Below are 15,195 nucleotides of genomic sequence, written 5' to 3' on the forward strand. Positions count from 1 at the left end.
CTTTCACCTCACTCATTTTTTATTAAACACATAGAAGATTAATAGATGCTTTAGAAAATGTACTGTTGAGATCACCATGGAGATTTACCATAGCACAGTAATGCCAGAATTAAGGAGGTTTAGTCATCGTATCTTCACAGTGAGTCACGGGCAACATATGGAACAGCTTCAAGATGCCCTCCATGTATAATGTACATATTGTCCATACAAATCCCTTTCTACACACACTAGTTTTTGGTGCCGAGATTGTAAAACAAACTAAACTAAAATGTCTCAGTCTAACCTTTTATACAGTGCCTGGAAACCTATCTAGTTATTTCTTTTCACTACTTTTACCCGCCCAGTACAGTGTGAAGCCATAGTTACAAGTTCAGTAATGCTACTTAGTTACCTGAGTATCTATATCTACATGAAGTATCACAACAAGACATTTTCTATTTGTGTAAAAGTTAAGGGGCCTGTTATTACCTCTCATTCTAGAGAGAAAAGGCAATGGCAGCTGCAAGTAGAAACAGTAGGTAGGATCCAGCCCAATTTACCCATTTAAATTAAATCCATTATTTTGATTGGTATCACAGCTAGGATTCAAATCTGGTTAATTATTGGACACACAGATGTGAATAAAGTAGGACGCTCTTGTTGATTTTATGAGAAAGAGACCCGCAGAACCTCTTTTTATTCACACTGATAAATCAGAATAACTAGATATATTGGATGGACAGACCCACAAACACCAAAAACCCTATGGCCATGCAACACGCCTGGAAAGCTGAACATGATCCCTGCAACTCATTTCCAGTTTGTCTTCTTTTTTAGACCCTTGTTCTTATTTGAGGAAATTCTATATTTTCAAAAATGAAACTAGAACTGCATTTTATTTTCAGATATCTGTGTCCTGCAGGCTGTGCAAATAAGAAGGCTAAAGTCTTTGGAACCCTTTTTTATGACAGTGTAAGTAGAAAATAATTTCTTGACGTCATGGCATTGCCCGTTTACACAGAGTTATGGTGCCAGTTCATTTATGACTAATCAGGCATTGATAATGTTTAGGAACTCCACTTCCCCCCCAACTGTCCTGATTTTGTCTGGACCTTTGCTTATGGTCCTATCTCACCTTCCCACCACTTTCAGGGAGACCAATGAACTGTCCTCAGAAAGCCTAGTGTAAGCCACTCAATGCATAGGCTATACTATAGATTGTAAGCGCTTTTGAGCAGGGCCTTCATCTCTTGTCTCGGTAATATTATGTATGTAAATTACTTGTTGTGAAATATCTCCATTTTATAATTGTAAAGCACTGCGAAATATGTTGATGCTATATAAATAATAATAATAACAAATAACTGGAACCGTGCAAAGAGAGCTAAAAAAAAATCTCTCTCTATGGTCTGCCCTTAGTGGGCCGGTCTGCTCCAGTAGCATGCAGCCTAGCATTTGCCCCCTTTATGAGCCAGTCCAGCCCCTTTGGGTGGCACCAGTGACAAGATTCAATTCACTGACACACACCCTTTAACCCCATTTCACAGAACATAGCTTTTGGGGGGTATGTGTACAGCCAGCTTTAATAAATATAAAATAAAAATGTTTTTTTCTAAAGTGTAAAAGCATTGTACCATAGCCAAAAAAAGATGAAGAACAGTCTCTGCTGTTCTAGCTAAAGAAAAACAACCAAACCAAAAAAACATGTCTACTTTAAATTCTTAAAGCAACACTATAATTACTGACTTTGTAAACCTGTCCCGTAAGAAGAGATCTAATGTTCAAACTTCCTTTAGTGCACAGTCTGTTTAATTTAGAATTTATTGTCTTCAACGCTGTTAATAGCTTTCTAGACCCCGCAAGAGCCACCGGAATGTAATTCAAGTTCAATTTACATAGCATAAAAACTTTTAAAGAAAGCTACAGCTGATTAAAAATAAAACCATTTTTTTATGCAGTCTGTGTCAGTCACACTCAGAGGAGGTGTGGCTACGGCTGCATAAACAGAAACCAAAATTATTCAACTCATAAATAGCATGTCATATCTTCCTGTCTTCTATAGATGTTTGTTTTTGAACTGCAATAAAATCTAATACCTTATTTTCTACAGATGTCCAGCTTATGCAGAGCAGCTATTCACTTTGGAGTTATCGATAACAACGGTGGATTAGTTGATATAACAAGGAATGGGAGGTTACCTTTCTTTGTTAAGTCCACCAGGAATGGTGTTGAATCTTTAAGGTAATATATTTATCTTTGCTTAATGATATACATATCTTCTAATTAATGTTACAATAGTGTTTGACACAGTATTTTTATTTTTGCAGTAAATTTAAGCCAGCTAATACATTCACAGTTTCAAAAGTTTCCGGTAAGTATGAAAGACCAAACTGAAAATAAAATGTGATATATATTGGATTAAAAATTCCTTAGTAAACTGTATGCTATTTATATATCTCAGTAGGGAGAACATATTTAGATTGAATATTTTTTTATAATTTCTCTCTACAGTTCAAACTCTCGATTGTTACTCAACAGTAGCAGACACTTGTCCATTTAAAAAGCCAGCTGCACATTGCCCCAGGTAAGAACATCCAGAATTCCTAGCGTCAGGAAAAGGGTGACATGCATTTTAACCCAGCTTCCAGAAAGGCAGTGTCTTTAATATGAATATGTCATCAAATAAAAATATATTCAACTTTGGCCCATTTTAAAACCACTGTGGATAGCAAAGTTAAATCCAGTAGGATTGAATTGATTCTCTCTCTCACATTACAAGCCATGGAAGATTTCCATTAGAAAAGAAAATAGCAGATTTAGGTATTTGGCATCAATTATTTCCTTACATAAGGGAGAAATCCAGGTGAAAACTCATAAATTGAAGAATATATATATATATAAATATTTTTTAACGTTCTTCCTTTATTGGCAGGTGCTTTAGATTGGAAATAACTCGTTCATACCATGCTTTTTTCCCTCCAGATTTTACTGTCCCGCGCACTGTAAGAATGAGCCTTCATACTGGGCAACAGTAATTGGCACCAACATTTATGCAGATGTAAGCAATTTCATTTTACTGCCTTTATATTTCATAGTAAATTTAGAAATTTGTAACTTGCATTTCTTGTGCGAAAGCACTTATTTAGTAGTTCTCTAAAGGGTTGCTTCAAGCAGTAGGTTTTGATTAAATACATCAGCATCTCACGGCTAAAGAACTTCTAATCGATATGCTGTGTTAGTTTACATGTGAATAACAGAGGAGGAAAACAAATTGCCTCTCAATGTTACCTAATCACTGTTTAGGTTCTTATTATATAAGAAATGTTTTACAGTAAAACAATAAATCTGAAAAGAGTGATTTATTGTTGGCAACACAACTAATAATGTATACATGGTCTAATCAACCATGCCAAAATGAGCCTGATAATGTTTTGACACTTAAAGGTAAGCTTTATTCCTAATGCAATAGTGTCCCCTTTCCTTTTTGTATGTCCCGTCCCACCGGGGGCATTATCAAAAAGTTAAAAAATAAAAGATTTACTTAACTTTGTCCAGTGCTGATGCATCCTCTGTCCTGCTCACTTCTATGCCCCCAGCAATGTCACAGAGGAGGCATGGCCTCATCCACCGATTTCCAATCCAATGCCCCTCAGAGAAATATTTAACCCTGCAATGGAAACATGGAAATTTCTGCATTTCATATGAGGAGTGATCTGGGTGTTTATATTGTCCCTTTAAAGTATGCTTGTCAATCCTTGGCAGAGACAAATGGGAGTGCCAAAATGTTGCCAGATCTAGATGTATCTGGAAATAAACCAACAAGCTTACATATAGATAGGGGGGTGGGGGAGTGTTGTTTGAAAGGGTTACTTCATGCATCAAACCCACTGCAGCCCACTTTAGTGGTTATGGTGCCGGGAGTACCCTGGCCCAGTTCCCTGATAATGGGGCAAATGTAGCAATGTTTTGTCCCCGTTCCCCCCGTACCTCGGTCCCCAATCAGATGCTCTCTGGTGATCCAGTGATGTGCTTCTGGCTTCTGCAGAGATGACATTCATTGGCCTAGAGCGTCAGCTCTACTCTCTCAGCCAATGACTGCCATTCGGTGCAACAAAAGTTGCACAAAATTGACATTTGCAAGCCCAGAACTCTTGTACACGATTGGCTAATGACATCCTTTGATGCTGCCATAGTGTGCAGCAGAGGGATTAATCTCTGTATGTGCAGAGTTTCAGAGAGTATATAGACACATACAGATTTCAGGCACCATGAGGACCTGTATTTATTATATTGTGTGTGGAAACCAGGATAGAAAGGGTTACGCTTACCAAAAACAGCGTTTTAGTAAAGCACTGTTTTTAGTTGTGTAAGTCTTTGGTCTGTAAAGTACTCTGAATAATAATTTCCCCATAAACGTTCTCAAAAACCCTGTATGGTTTCACAAATTAAATAGGACCCCAATGAGCACATTTTTTATGTCCTGTCCTCTTGCAGGATGTTCTAGAAAGTAACGCATGGTGCTCTGTCTTTTCAGTATCAATATAACAAGATGTTTTGCAGATCTGAATGCTCCAGTCCAGCAAAGGCAGCAGAGACAACTTTCCTTTTTGGTGCTGAGCTGTTTTTGGCTCACTTGTTTGATCACAAAATTGTTCTAGATGGAAAATAAAGAGGAATTTACACTGTATTCCAACTTGTTGCTAGGGCAGCAGCAACGCAGAGTATATGTCCAACATGTCAATCTTTAGAATTACTTCCCATATGTAAATTTCAACTCCACAGCGCTCACTAAGAGCTTCATTTAAAGCAAAGTCACCATCAAAAAGCACTGAAATCAGGAGTAGATCTAGATACAGTGCCAAGCTTGACAGTCACAGGGTTCGGAATCGAGCTTTCTGTATGACTAAAATGTATGTGTCTCTAGAATGTGCTATGATTTTCTGCATCACTGTTATAACTAACTTAAGGTCGTTGCTGCCAGTTTACTGAAAGCTGATTCAGCAACCTATACAGAAGCAGACATAATGTGTCTCATTCTGTCATGGTTTACACAAACTAATCTCACACAAACATCCAGAGCTAAGGATTACATAATTCTATCACAATACTCTATTCGTGATAAAATGCAATGTTCCACTTTATAACAGCATGTCCTTATAGAGCTAAAGATGCTCAATAAACAGGACATTTCACGCTGGCACAGGGTCTTCAGGAGCTAGACTGTGATGATGGTATTTATTCCCACAGGGCATGTGGTATATCTTTAAATCATACAACTGAGGTTAAATTTGTACTAACAACTAAATGTCAGTAATATGTTCTATATGAGGCAATGACATGTTCTCCCCCCGAGATCTCGTAAAATATTTCTAATTCTCAGTAGAGTTCGAAACTAACTCACCAGCTAAGAGTCATAAATTGGGTGGCACCATCCTTGAATTTGTGTCCTTCATTAATAGAGCTGAGAATCGGGTGCTTTTAAATACACCCTAGATATAACCTTCAAGGAACATTTCAGGTACCCGGACAACATTGATGCACTCTAAAGCATTTAAAGTGTACCTGTCATATTTAAAGACCGGGCAAAAACTACTCTCTCCGCCAGGTTTTCTCGTTTTCACATGCTCCTGTGTAATATAGTGAGCACTTGGTTGTCTGTAAAACACTGGAGGTTTAGAAGTAATACGGTAAGGAGAGCTGCAACACAAGGCCACAGCTCCCCGACTACTCCCTTTTATTAGGCACTATAGTTACTCTTTCAGGAGCCTAATTTTAAGTAGACTCCCTACTGCTACACTAGTGTGTCACTGAAGGGAATGGGGCCCTTTTGATGGTTTCTTCTAATCATAAGATCTTCTAGAAAGACTCAAACTCATGTGAAGGGAAAGTTGGATATAATGTACTTCCTTCTCTTGCTTTGTTGTGGGGTTTTTCTTTACCAGTGTCAGGTTACCTTATGTATCAGTCAGGAGCATGTCACAGGCTGGCATCTCATTGCAGGGTACTGGGGACACTCCTACTAACTTTCAGCTTGTCCCTAGCGATTCTCACGCCAACCGCGATAAACCAGTCTTCATTTATGATGCGGCTAATGAGCCTTGACGTCATGACGCTAAGAACATCACGGCCCGTCAAGGTGTTAGAACAAACAATATTACCTACCTAAGTGAACACGATATTTAAAGACAAACCCGGGAGGAGACTCATCGCCCTGTTGTGGTTCGTTTGAACCAAGAGCGCGCAATTCTGTATTGGTATTCTTGTATTCTGACTTTGGCTTCTTTTGACTATTCCTCCTTCTGTGTTCCTTTAACCTCGGCTATTGCATTATTGTTGATCCTATTTCTGGTACACCTGACCTCGCTATCTGACTATGCTTTGTGTGTGTAGTGTTAGTCCGGTATACATTACTAGTATTTGCATTTTGCGTGTAGGATCCCCGAACGTACCTGACAACCAGGCTTTGAACTGTCTATAATACTTTATGTTGTATTTTTCAAAGGGCCCCTCTGACCCTCTCTTCCATGTTTCAAATGTTTATAAAGAAACATGTGGTCCACATTTCTTTAATACACTGTAATGATCATATGAGGCGTTATTTTTTTGGTCAGTAGCATTATGAAGCAACTATTAAGAAATGTCTCGTTACAATTATTCAACATTCCTCTACTATGTGTTTATATATATAAAAAAAAAAAAAAGTTTAAAATTCTAAGCATACAGAGTGCAAGGTTAAATCTTTGTCTGTCCGTACACTATATTAGTGATATCTAAATCTTTGGGCTCTGCAGCTTTTGTGAAGTACGTATCCCACAACATCTTTCATGCACACTATGGAATATGTCAAAAGAACAATAAGAGCACTTTTCTTCTGATTGGCTCCGGAGTCATATGACCTCAGCAGCCTTTTTTGTATTAGTAACCATTTTTGAGAGCTTATATGACAACTGTCACCTTCAAACTATTTTTGAGTAATTATTTCAATAAGTTTTGAGAGAAAAAAAAAGGACAAAAACCTATTGCTACATTTAATATAGGCTGTCAGAATACTCAGCCATATACATGCACCTTGTCGGATAGCTTTTGAAAACTGATAGTTCATCTCTGTAGTCTTTCCTGCTTCTGTGCAGAGAATGAAGCGGGAAAAACCTCATAGACCGTCTGTTTTCAAACACTGTCTGACCCAAAGTGCATGGAAATGGTAAAATGATATTTTCACATACTAAAAGGTAGGTAGGGTTTCGCATTTATTTTTACAAAACTTAATTTAAATAAAAAGTTCTAGTTTCAAAATTAGATGAAAAGATTATATTAAAAATAGTTTTGATCTGACAGTTGTACTTGAAAAATTGTGGTAAATTCAAGACCGCAAACTAAAAAAATAAATACAAAACAAAAAACTGTAGTGTCTTCAAATGGCTCGATTTATTGTAGCATGGTTTGATGAATATATTGCTAGTCTGCTAGGAATATAGTTTTAAAATGATTTACGTAAAGACAATTTTACATGACAAGTCACTTCAATATTTTGGATGTGAATAGTTTATGTGTTGGTGCTATGGCCTGGGAAAACTGCATGAAAGTCAAGTCCACGCTACGTATTACTGGGTCACCTATGTGGAAAAAGCTTTCCCTGTGAACCAGGCAGATGAAACATTGAGAATCTATTCCTAGCACACAGAGTTCAGAAGCTGAATTTAGATTTACTAGTTAACTGGTTTCAATGCCGAGTCCTTCCACCTTATTTTCCTAATACAGTGTTCTCCTGTGTTTCTGCCCATGTATGGACACAAATCATGTTGCCAATTGCCAGTATACTCATTGCCAACAGATATGTGAAAGTGAGGGAAATAAATGGCAACACAACTGTAAGACCAATCTACAACGCACACTAAAGTTTGCAATATTTTACCTCCACTCTGAAAGGGTTATTGCATTAGCAGAGATAACTATTTACTAATGTACTCCCGGTCCTTTGCTAACTTAATTTATAGAAAATATGGTACTGATTTTAAAAGTTAATACAATATGTAACCACTTATCAAATAATGAAATCTCTTATTGTTAGCAGCTAGCTTGCAGGTTTGTTCCATCGGCTGATTTTCAGGAATTTAACAGGATACATTATCTGCTGTATGGATGCCCCGAGCGGTGTCTGACCTACAATGACCTTTCAGAAGGCCTGCGTCAACAGTTTTATAATCTTAATTCAGTTTTATAGTGTTCAAGCTCAAACCAAAAACATGACTAATGCCATGAAAAATGTTGGATAGTTTTTACTGTGCCTGTTAAAATAATCTGTATTTTAAAAGCGTTATTTTTGGTGTGTGTAATTGTTTTGGTAATGTTCTTCCTGTTGCCATACATTCATAAAATTATTAATAAAACTGAATTAAAACTTTAGGCCTGCAGGCATTTGCCTTGTTTGCACAGTTAGTTGTACAAAGCTGTTAAATAACAAATAAAAATGATGATATCTTTAATTTATCCATGGGTTGTGATAACAGCTTTCAGGTTAGCAGGGATTGACATTCACATATATCAGGAGATTACAATGGCGTGTGTTGAGCAAGCAATATGAAGGAAATGATGTGAAATATCTTTTAATTTTGCAGAGTTCAAGTATCTGTAAAACTGCCGTGCATGCCGGGGTGATCAAGGATGAAGAAGGAGGTTATGTGGACGTTTTGCCAGTCGATAAGAAAAACCATTATTTTAGCTCCAACAAAAATGGAATCATTTCAGAAAGGTACAACCATTCCAAGTACGATAACAACCTATGGTTTTAACATAGGTTAGCTTAAAAGGGGGTTCCTCTTCTGTTGCTTGTTATTGCAGTAATTAAAGGGGACAAATTGCAGCAGCTCTAGGGCAATATTCCCAGATGTAGGCGACATGGGGTGGGGCTATATTTCCCTAAATCTATACCAGTACTTGTGTGCTGTGTATGTACACCTCTTTGTACTCTTTGTATAGGCTTTCTCAGTTTATTTTACAGCTACACCTAAAGCAATGACGTTATTTTAAGTTAGAGTTAGAGCGGATTAACAAAATCTGTTAGGAAAGTGTTCTCTCAGTATGCAATAACACACACACATCTCATATCTTCTTAACTTTGACACAAATACAGGTAAACAATGCATAGATGAAATACGGCCAGAAGTGTCACAGACTTATGTTTGTACAGCAGACGCCCTACTGACCGAAGGAAATGCACGAACACAAACCACTATAAGGAGTTTACATGACATGTCAGAAAACATGTGCAACAACACTAAAGCCTATGGAAGATTCTGTGAGACCTCAGGAGCCTCCATAGATATTGTCCAATGATTAGCAAGACACTGGCATATTCCCCCAGACGTTGCTGGTGACGGCTGGGGGACATGACAAAATGTAGCTGACTCCTTTGCCATATGCATTTTAGGGGGAAAATATAAAAAAAGAAGAAAAGATTAGGAGTGAAGAAGAAATATAAGTACAGTATAGAGCGACAGAGCCACTTTACAATCTTGGCAAGAAGTTAGTGCCAGTATTGTGTTTTATACTTAGCTCTGCTGCAAACCCCCTGTAACAATTTTTGCAATAGTGTATACTGGGGTAAGGAAATCAGAACTGGCAGCTACTCAAACAAAGCAATTCATTTTAATATTAAAATGTATTTAAAGGAACACTGACCCATGCCTGGAGTGCCCTTTAAGATTTTGGCAAATATATTTGTGTTTGATTGACAACATACTATTTAAAACATTATTTTATGCTGATGTACAAAACACTGAGATATAAAACGGCAGATTCTAAGTATTGCTCAATAATACACATATCATGAGCAAATACATGTTAACACTTATCTCACATTGCATTTCAGCTTCAAGAACCGCAAGGAGGGAAAAGCTTTCAGGATCTTTGCAGTGAAACAATAATTAAAACAAATTTAAATGGACAGTATCACAACCGTGAGCAGCTTTCGGAGGACTCTGAGAAGACCATAAACGTTCCCTCTACCCACTTGAAAGGACAATGCCCATCAAAGGCTTTCTTCACCTTCCCTCTCCACCATCACTTTCAATGCTGCTAGGAAGCATAATCAAATTCCATAAGGCGCATAAACCCTTGACTTTAATGACCCAACAAAAGATGATTTGAATTTGGCAATATTCAGAGAGCTTATTGCTCATTTTAAATTAGTTTAAGGCAAAGTGGTCTCAGCAGGCCCAAAAGTACAAGCACGAGCCTTTAATTACAGTTTGGTGAATGAAAAGATTATTTAAAAGCTCATAATGTGCTTCATATGTCAGACTGATACCTAGTAATACGTAGCTTGTGTAGGGGTAAATCTACAAATTATTCTTTGCCAGTCAAAGCCCGAAGATCTATTGTTTACCACTCTGTGCCTTAGATGACAGAAATGGGTAGTTATATAGAATTATTTCAATTGAGTGTTTTGTATGAATATTGTTCTGTTTGTATAATTGCCAGTTTAGGCTTTGCCTCTAGGTATTGTACATAATCGCCTTTTTAAGTTTTGTATTTTCTTTTTTTAGATTAAGGTTTTTTTTATACACAGCAGTGCTGGTTGATTAATAATGTTCCTATTTTGTTATTCAGAGGATTAATATTAGCCTCTATAATATATGGTATGTGTACATAGGAATTTATCTATTTTTTGTTTTATACCATATGATATTCTCTGTAAATAGTTGCTTCTATGTACACTCACACAACCCTCTATAGTCTATAGCGTAGTTCATCCCCAGTAGGTAAACAGTGAAATGTTTGAACAGAAAGACTGCAACATTTATACAGGAGCTTAGTCAAATGGTAAACATGCATGCACTTATTTCCTTTACTGAAGCATGAGTACATTTAATTGAAAGCACAAGGCATGTCTGTTAAATATTTAATTTGGGTCTCTACTGGTCTGATTTATTCAGGTACTGATTTTGGTGCTGGCTTTAAATATCACCAAATGTCATTAATAGGAAAGGCAGAAATGATTCTTGACTTTTACAGCTGGGATCTACCTATTTCTAATTTCTTACAGATACATGAGATAAGGACACGTGTAAGGCAGGCTAAGCCTATAACATAACTTTGGATGAAATAGGATTATTTGGAACTTGTAGTTACAGTTGTATGAGGGGACACCAATATGTAGTTGCACAGCTAGGTGTTCTTTTAATTTCTCCCAATCAGAAGTGAAACTGCAGAGATTCCAAACAAAATAATCAATTGTCCACTGTATCATCAAAGTAGCTTGCCATGAAGGACTACCTTGTCTCATGTAAGAAGCAATCTTTGGCAAAGCGTGCCAATGGGAAGAGACTCCTTCGCCACATCATGCCACTTCCCATCAGCCATCACTAACAGCAGCTGATAAAAACAGGCAACATCTTGCGAGATGTGTCTCAGATGCCTAGGCACATGACAGAATATCTATGGAAGACCCTGCAGTCTCACAGAATCTTCTATAGACCCTACTTTGTGCAATCCTGGATGCCCTAGAATATGGAGTTGACAAAGCTCCTGGCAGTGGAAGCTGCTGGTGTAGTAAGGAGAAGATAGTGCCACTGACAACATGCTTTTATCATCATTGCCATAAGAAATTATTGTTGTTTTTGCTAGGTTTTATTTTGGTTATTGTGCCAATAGCAAGGTGATATATCGGCCTTAAACCTGCATTTAATTTAGTGTTTTGAAAATGTAAAAGGCTGTAATAAACTTCTGGCTCACATAAATCCAAAAAGCTTTAAAGGAAAACAATTGTGTCATGAATACAAACATGTATTCCTGACACTAAAGTGCATGTGTGGCTGTTTAGGGCCACAGCTCCACACGGTTCACTTTGAAAAGGTAATTCTACTCACCTTTTCTAAATCGTCGTGGCTGGCCCTGTCTCTACGATTGAGATCAACTTTGAGGATCTCAGCCAATAGGAAAGCATTGTGAGGCTATTATTGGGCATGAGCAGCAAAACGCCACACTGCGTCAATCAGCATCCCTCGTGGAGATGCTTTGAATCAATACATTTTTGAATGTTCAGCACTGACCTAGGAAGCACCTCTAGTGATCGTCTGAGTGACAGCCACTAGAGGTCTTACTAGGCAGCAATGTAAACACTGACTTTTCTCTGAAAAGGCAGTGTTTACATTGAAAAGTTTGCAGGGACAGGCTACATTAAGCTGCAGTGGTCCTGGTGACTATAGTATCCCTTTAAACTGCTTAGACATCTTATTTTGGAGTAAAGTTGAGCGTTTTTTTTTGTTTTGTTTTTTACTGGTGGAAAACCATTATTTTCCTCATTAGCATTTAAACAGATTCAATAAAATAGTACAGATATTTGACACTAAGGTGACATTTCCAAAGTTTTGTAACCAATGAATCAAAGCCCTCCCCCTCTCCTTTTGTTATTAGTGTCACAATACATATTTTAATGACGTTCTCTGAGTGCAGAACTGTTTGTGGTCTGTTCCTGCTAATATGTCTATGAACCACAAACCAGGAAAATAATAAATTATACTCAGCATGCCCAGGCTTGTAATGTACATTCCAAATATGACACAATGAGACTTTAAGATCAAGATTATATTTTCTTTTCATGTTGGTACCTAGAAAAGGATACAGCCAAGGATGTACAAATATGTACAAATATTTGCAAGGTAAAAAACCTGCTAACCAGATTTAGTATAATACTTATAGGGGCCATTGACCAGATAAATCTAATGAGAACTGTATACAATACCATTATTTTAGCATGGTGCTGATATGTAGATCCGTTCCTCACTCCTTACCTAACCCCTGCATATGAAATCTACAAATTTATGTTATAGGCTGCATAATTGTTTCTACGTCAGACCATTTTTAGAGTCACGTTGTCAAGATATTCAAGGGACTAACATTAAAAGGAAGCCGAGTGAGGATGCTTAAAAAACTAGGGTTACTGATGACGTCCCACTTAAAGCTGCTGACAGTGTAGATCCTCATTTACAAAACGTATTTGTATTTGTATATTTTTTTCAAGCCAAATTGTGAATGGGGTTTTACTAATAGACTGAGAGCATCAGCTGACCACTCTCAGCCTATCAATGTCACCAAGTCGAAGGTTTCCTGTTGCAAGCTTTGGACTCTAAAGGAAGTGGAGGGGGCTTAGCTGAATAACACTGGACATAAGTCCTTGGGCTTAAAGCATTCAATCAACTTCATTCTGATTTAGTTGTTATGGTGCCTGGTTACTCTGTTAAAGGTAATGCTACTATGCACTGTATTCACATTGTAAACACCATCTGGGGGTAAAATACTGCTAAACATTGAATTTGTCGATCTGACAACATGTCTTAAACTTGAGAATTTTCCCCAAATTTTTTAGTATGCAGAGATACAGAACACACCTGCTCAAAATGTGTTGCTCTTGAGTTATTCTTCAATAATTCTTTGGCAGTGTACAAAATTGAATTGTTTCACTTCATATCTGCCTCAGAGAGGATCATCAGAGATGTAGTGACCCAAATCTCCTACTTTTGTGCTATATCGCAGGCACTGAATTGTTAGCGATCATGTTGGCTACCTCAGCCTGCCATTTGGGTTTTTGCTTTTTTTTCTATGAAAAGAGTCATTATTTGCAATTTTATCTGTACAAATGTTCAGTGTAAATAATTATATATTATATTCACATATTGGTAGCATGTATTCATAACCCTCCCGTGCCATAATTACAAATTAAGTACAAGTGTATATTATCTTTGTCATTGTGTCCAAAACAAAAAATTAAAGAGGATATAAAAATAATGTGACATTCATGAAAAGTTATTCAATGTTGGCAAAATGAATTGTGAAAAGATTCCCATGTAACATCTACACATAATTCTCATGTCCTTCTGAATGATTTGCAGCACTTCATGATAATGAACAATCAATATGGCTAAAATTTTTTTTCATTTTTTAAAAACTTTCATTGGATTTCATAAAAATGCTTTTAGAGACACTAAATGCTTTTTAATCTAAATAGTGTTTTAGAAGTACCTTTTCTAATCTTTACTTTGATCAGATTTTCTGTTCCTCCTCTGATTGCATGTCATATTCCCCTTTGCTTTTTCCCTGCTTCCTGTTTTTCAGCTGGACTCTCCACCAATGGCCATGCTCCAGTGATTCTCTATGAGAATTAGACATGCGCAATTCGTTTAGTTCCGAATGTGAATTTGGACGAATTTCGGACAATTCGGATATTCAAATTTTTCAGAATATCCGAAGTGCCAAATTTCTGCAGTGCTGAACCGAACCAAATTGCCAAAGTGCCGAATTTCGGAAGTGCCGAAGTGCTTTGGATTTCTGAAAAGTGGCAAAACAAGAGAGGGTGGCAAATTACGTGAATGATGACAAGGTAGGGTTGGTTTAGAGGTAGGGTTAATGAGCCCTACAGATGTTCCGAATTCAGAAGTCCCACATTTCGGAAGTGCCGAACCAAACTGAATTGCCAAATTTTTTTCTTACCCGAATTTCCGAACTGAATCAAATTTTTGGCCCATGCACATCCCTAATGAGAGTCAGTAACTACACGCCCACAATGTCTATCCACCAATGGCCATGTTGCAGTGATTCTCTATGAGAATCAGTAATGACATGCCCTCCAAGAAGTACTCAACCTAAGTTACACTACAAATACAGCATTCAGACACTAGAACTTACATACATCACACACAAACACATTTCCTCACCACAGTAGATATCATATAGTGTCATATGTTTATTATAAATGAATATAAAGCGACAAACTCAGTACCTATAGAGCTTTGTGTTATATCTATATCTCTCTCCCTACCTATATCTCTTTCTATCCATCCATGCATATCTGCATCTCTCTCTATATCAGTCTGTCTATCTATATCACAAAAAGTACAGAATTTCTTCCTAACACCAATGGACAAACTGTTCCCATTCTGTTAGGAAGAAATTCGGTAGTTGCGCCGGCATACGTACAGCGAATTAAGCAACAGGAGGAGAGGTGAATATTGTGGGAAAATTACTTTGACCACTGGAAATTGAGCGGACTTATGTCCTCCTCAGGATCAAAGTTGGTCAAGCATAGGAAATATACATAAGCCAAATAGTCCCTACTTTGTCTTGTGTTTTAAAGAAAACTAGATCAGTTAGGAAAAGAAGAACAGATCCTGAGAGAGGAAGAAAAGAGGAAGCGAATGTGGAAAGGGAAGTTAGGCGTGA

General features: G+C 37.4%; 1 protein-coding gene across 1 annotated transcript in view; it reads left to right on the forward strand.

The window, feature by feature from the left end:
* Positions 1 to 13,764, forward strand: part of CRISPLD2 (cysteine rich secretory protein LCCL domain containing 2) — a 45,414-nt gene extending 31,650 nt beyond the window's left edge. The window contains exons 9-15 of the mRNA XM_063437384.1: positions 885 to 951; positions 2,090 to 2,220; positions 2,307 to 2,350; positions 2,491 to 2,563; positions 2,962 to 3,037; positions 8,595 to 8,728; positions 9,848 to 13,764. Coding sequence (XP_063293454.1) covers positions 885 to 951; positions 2,090 to 2,220; positions 2,307 to 2,350; positions 2,491 to 2,563; positions 2,962 to 3,037; positions 8,595 to 8,728; positions 9,848 to 9,902 — 580 coding nt within the window. The 3' untranslated portion in view covers positions 9,903 to 13,764. The remainder of the gene's footprint in view (positions 1 to 884; positions 952 to 2,089; positions 2,221 to 2,306; positions 2,351 to 2,490; positions 2,564 to 2,961; positions 3,038 to 8,594; positions 8,729 to 9,847) is intronic.
* Positions 13,765 to 15,195: the final 1,431 nt, after the last annotated feature.

This window comes from Pelobates fuscus, chromosome 12, assembly GCF_036172605.1.
Source record: "Pelobates fuscus isolate aPelFus1 chromosome 12, aPelFus1.pri, whole genome shotgun sequence".
In the NCBI taxonomy this organism is placed as follows: Eukaryota; Metazoa; Chordata; class Amphibia; order Anura; family Pelobatidae; genus Pelobates; species Pelobates fuscus.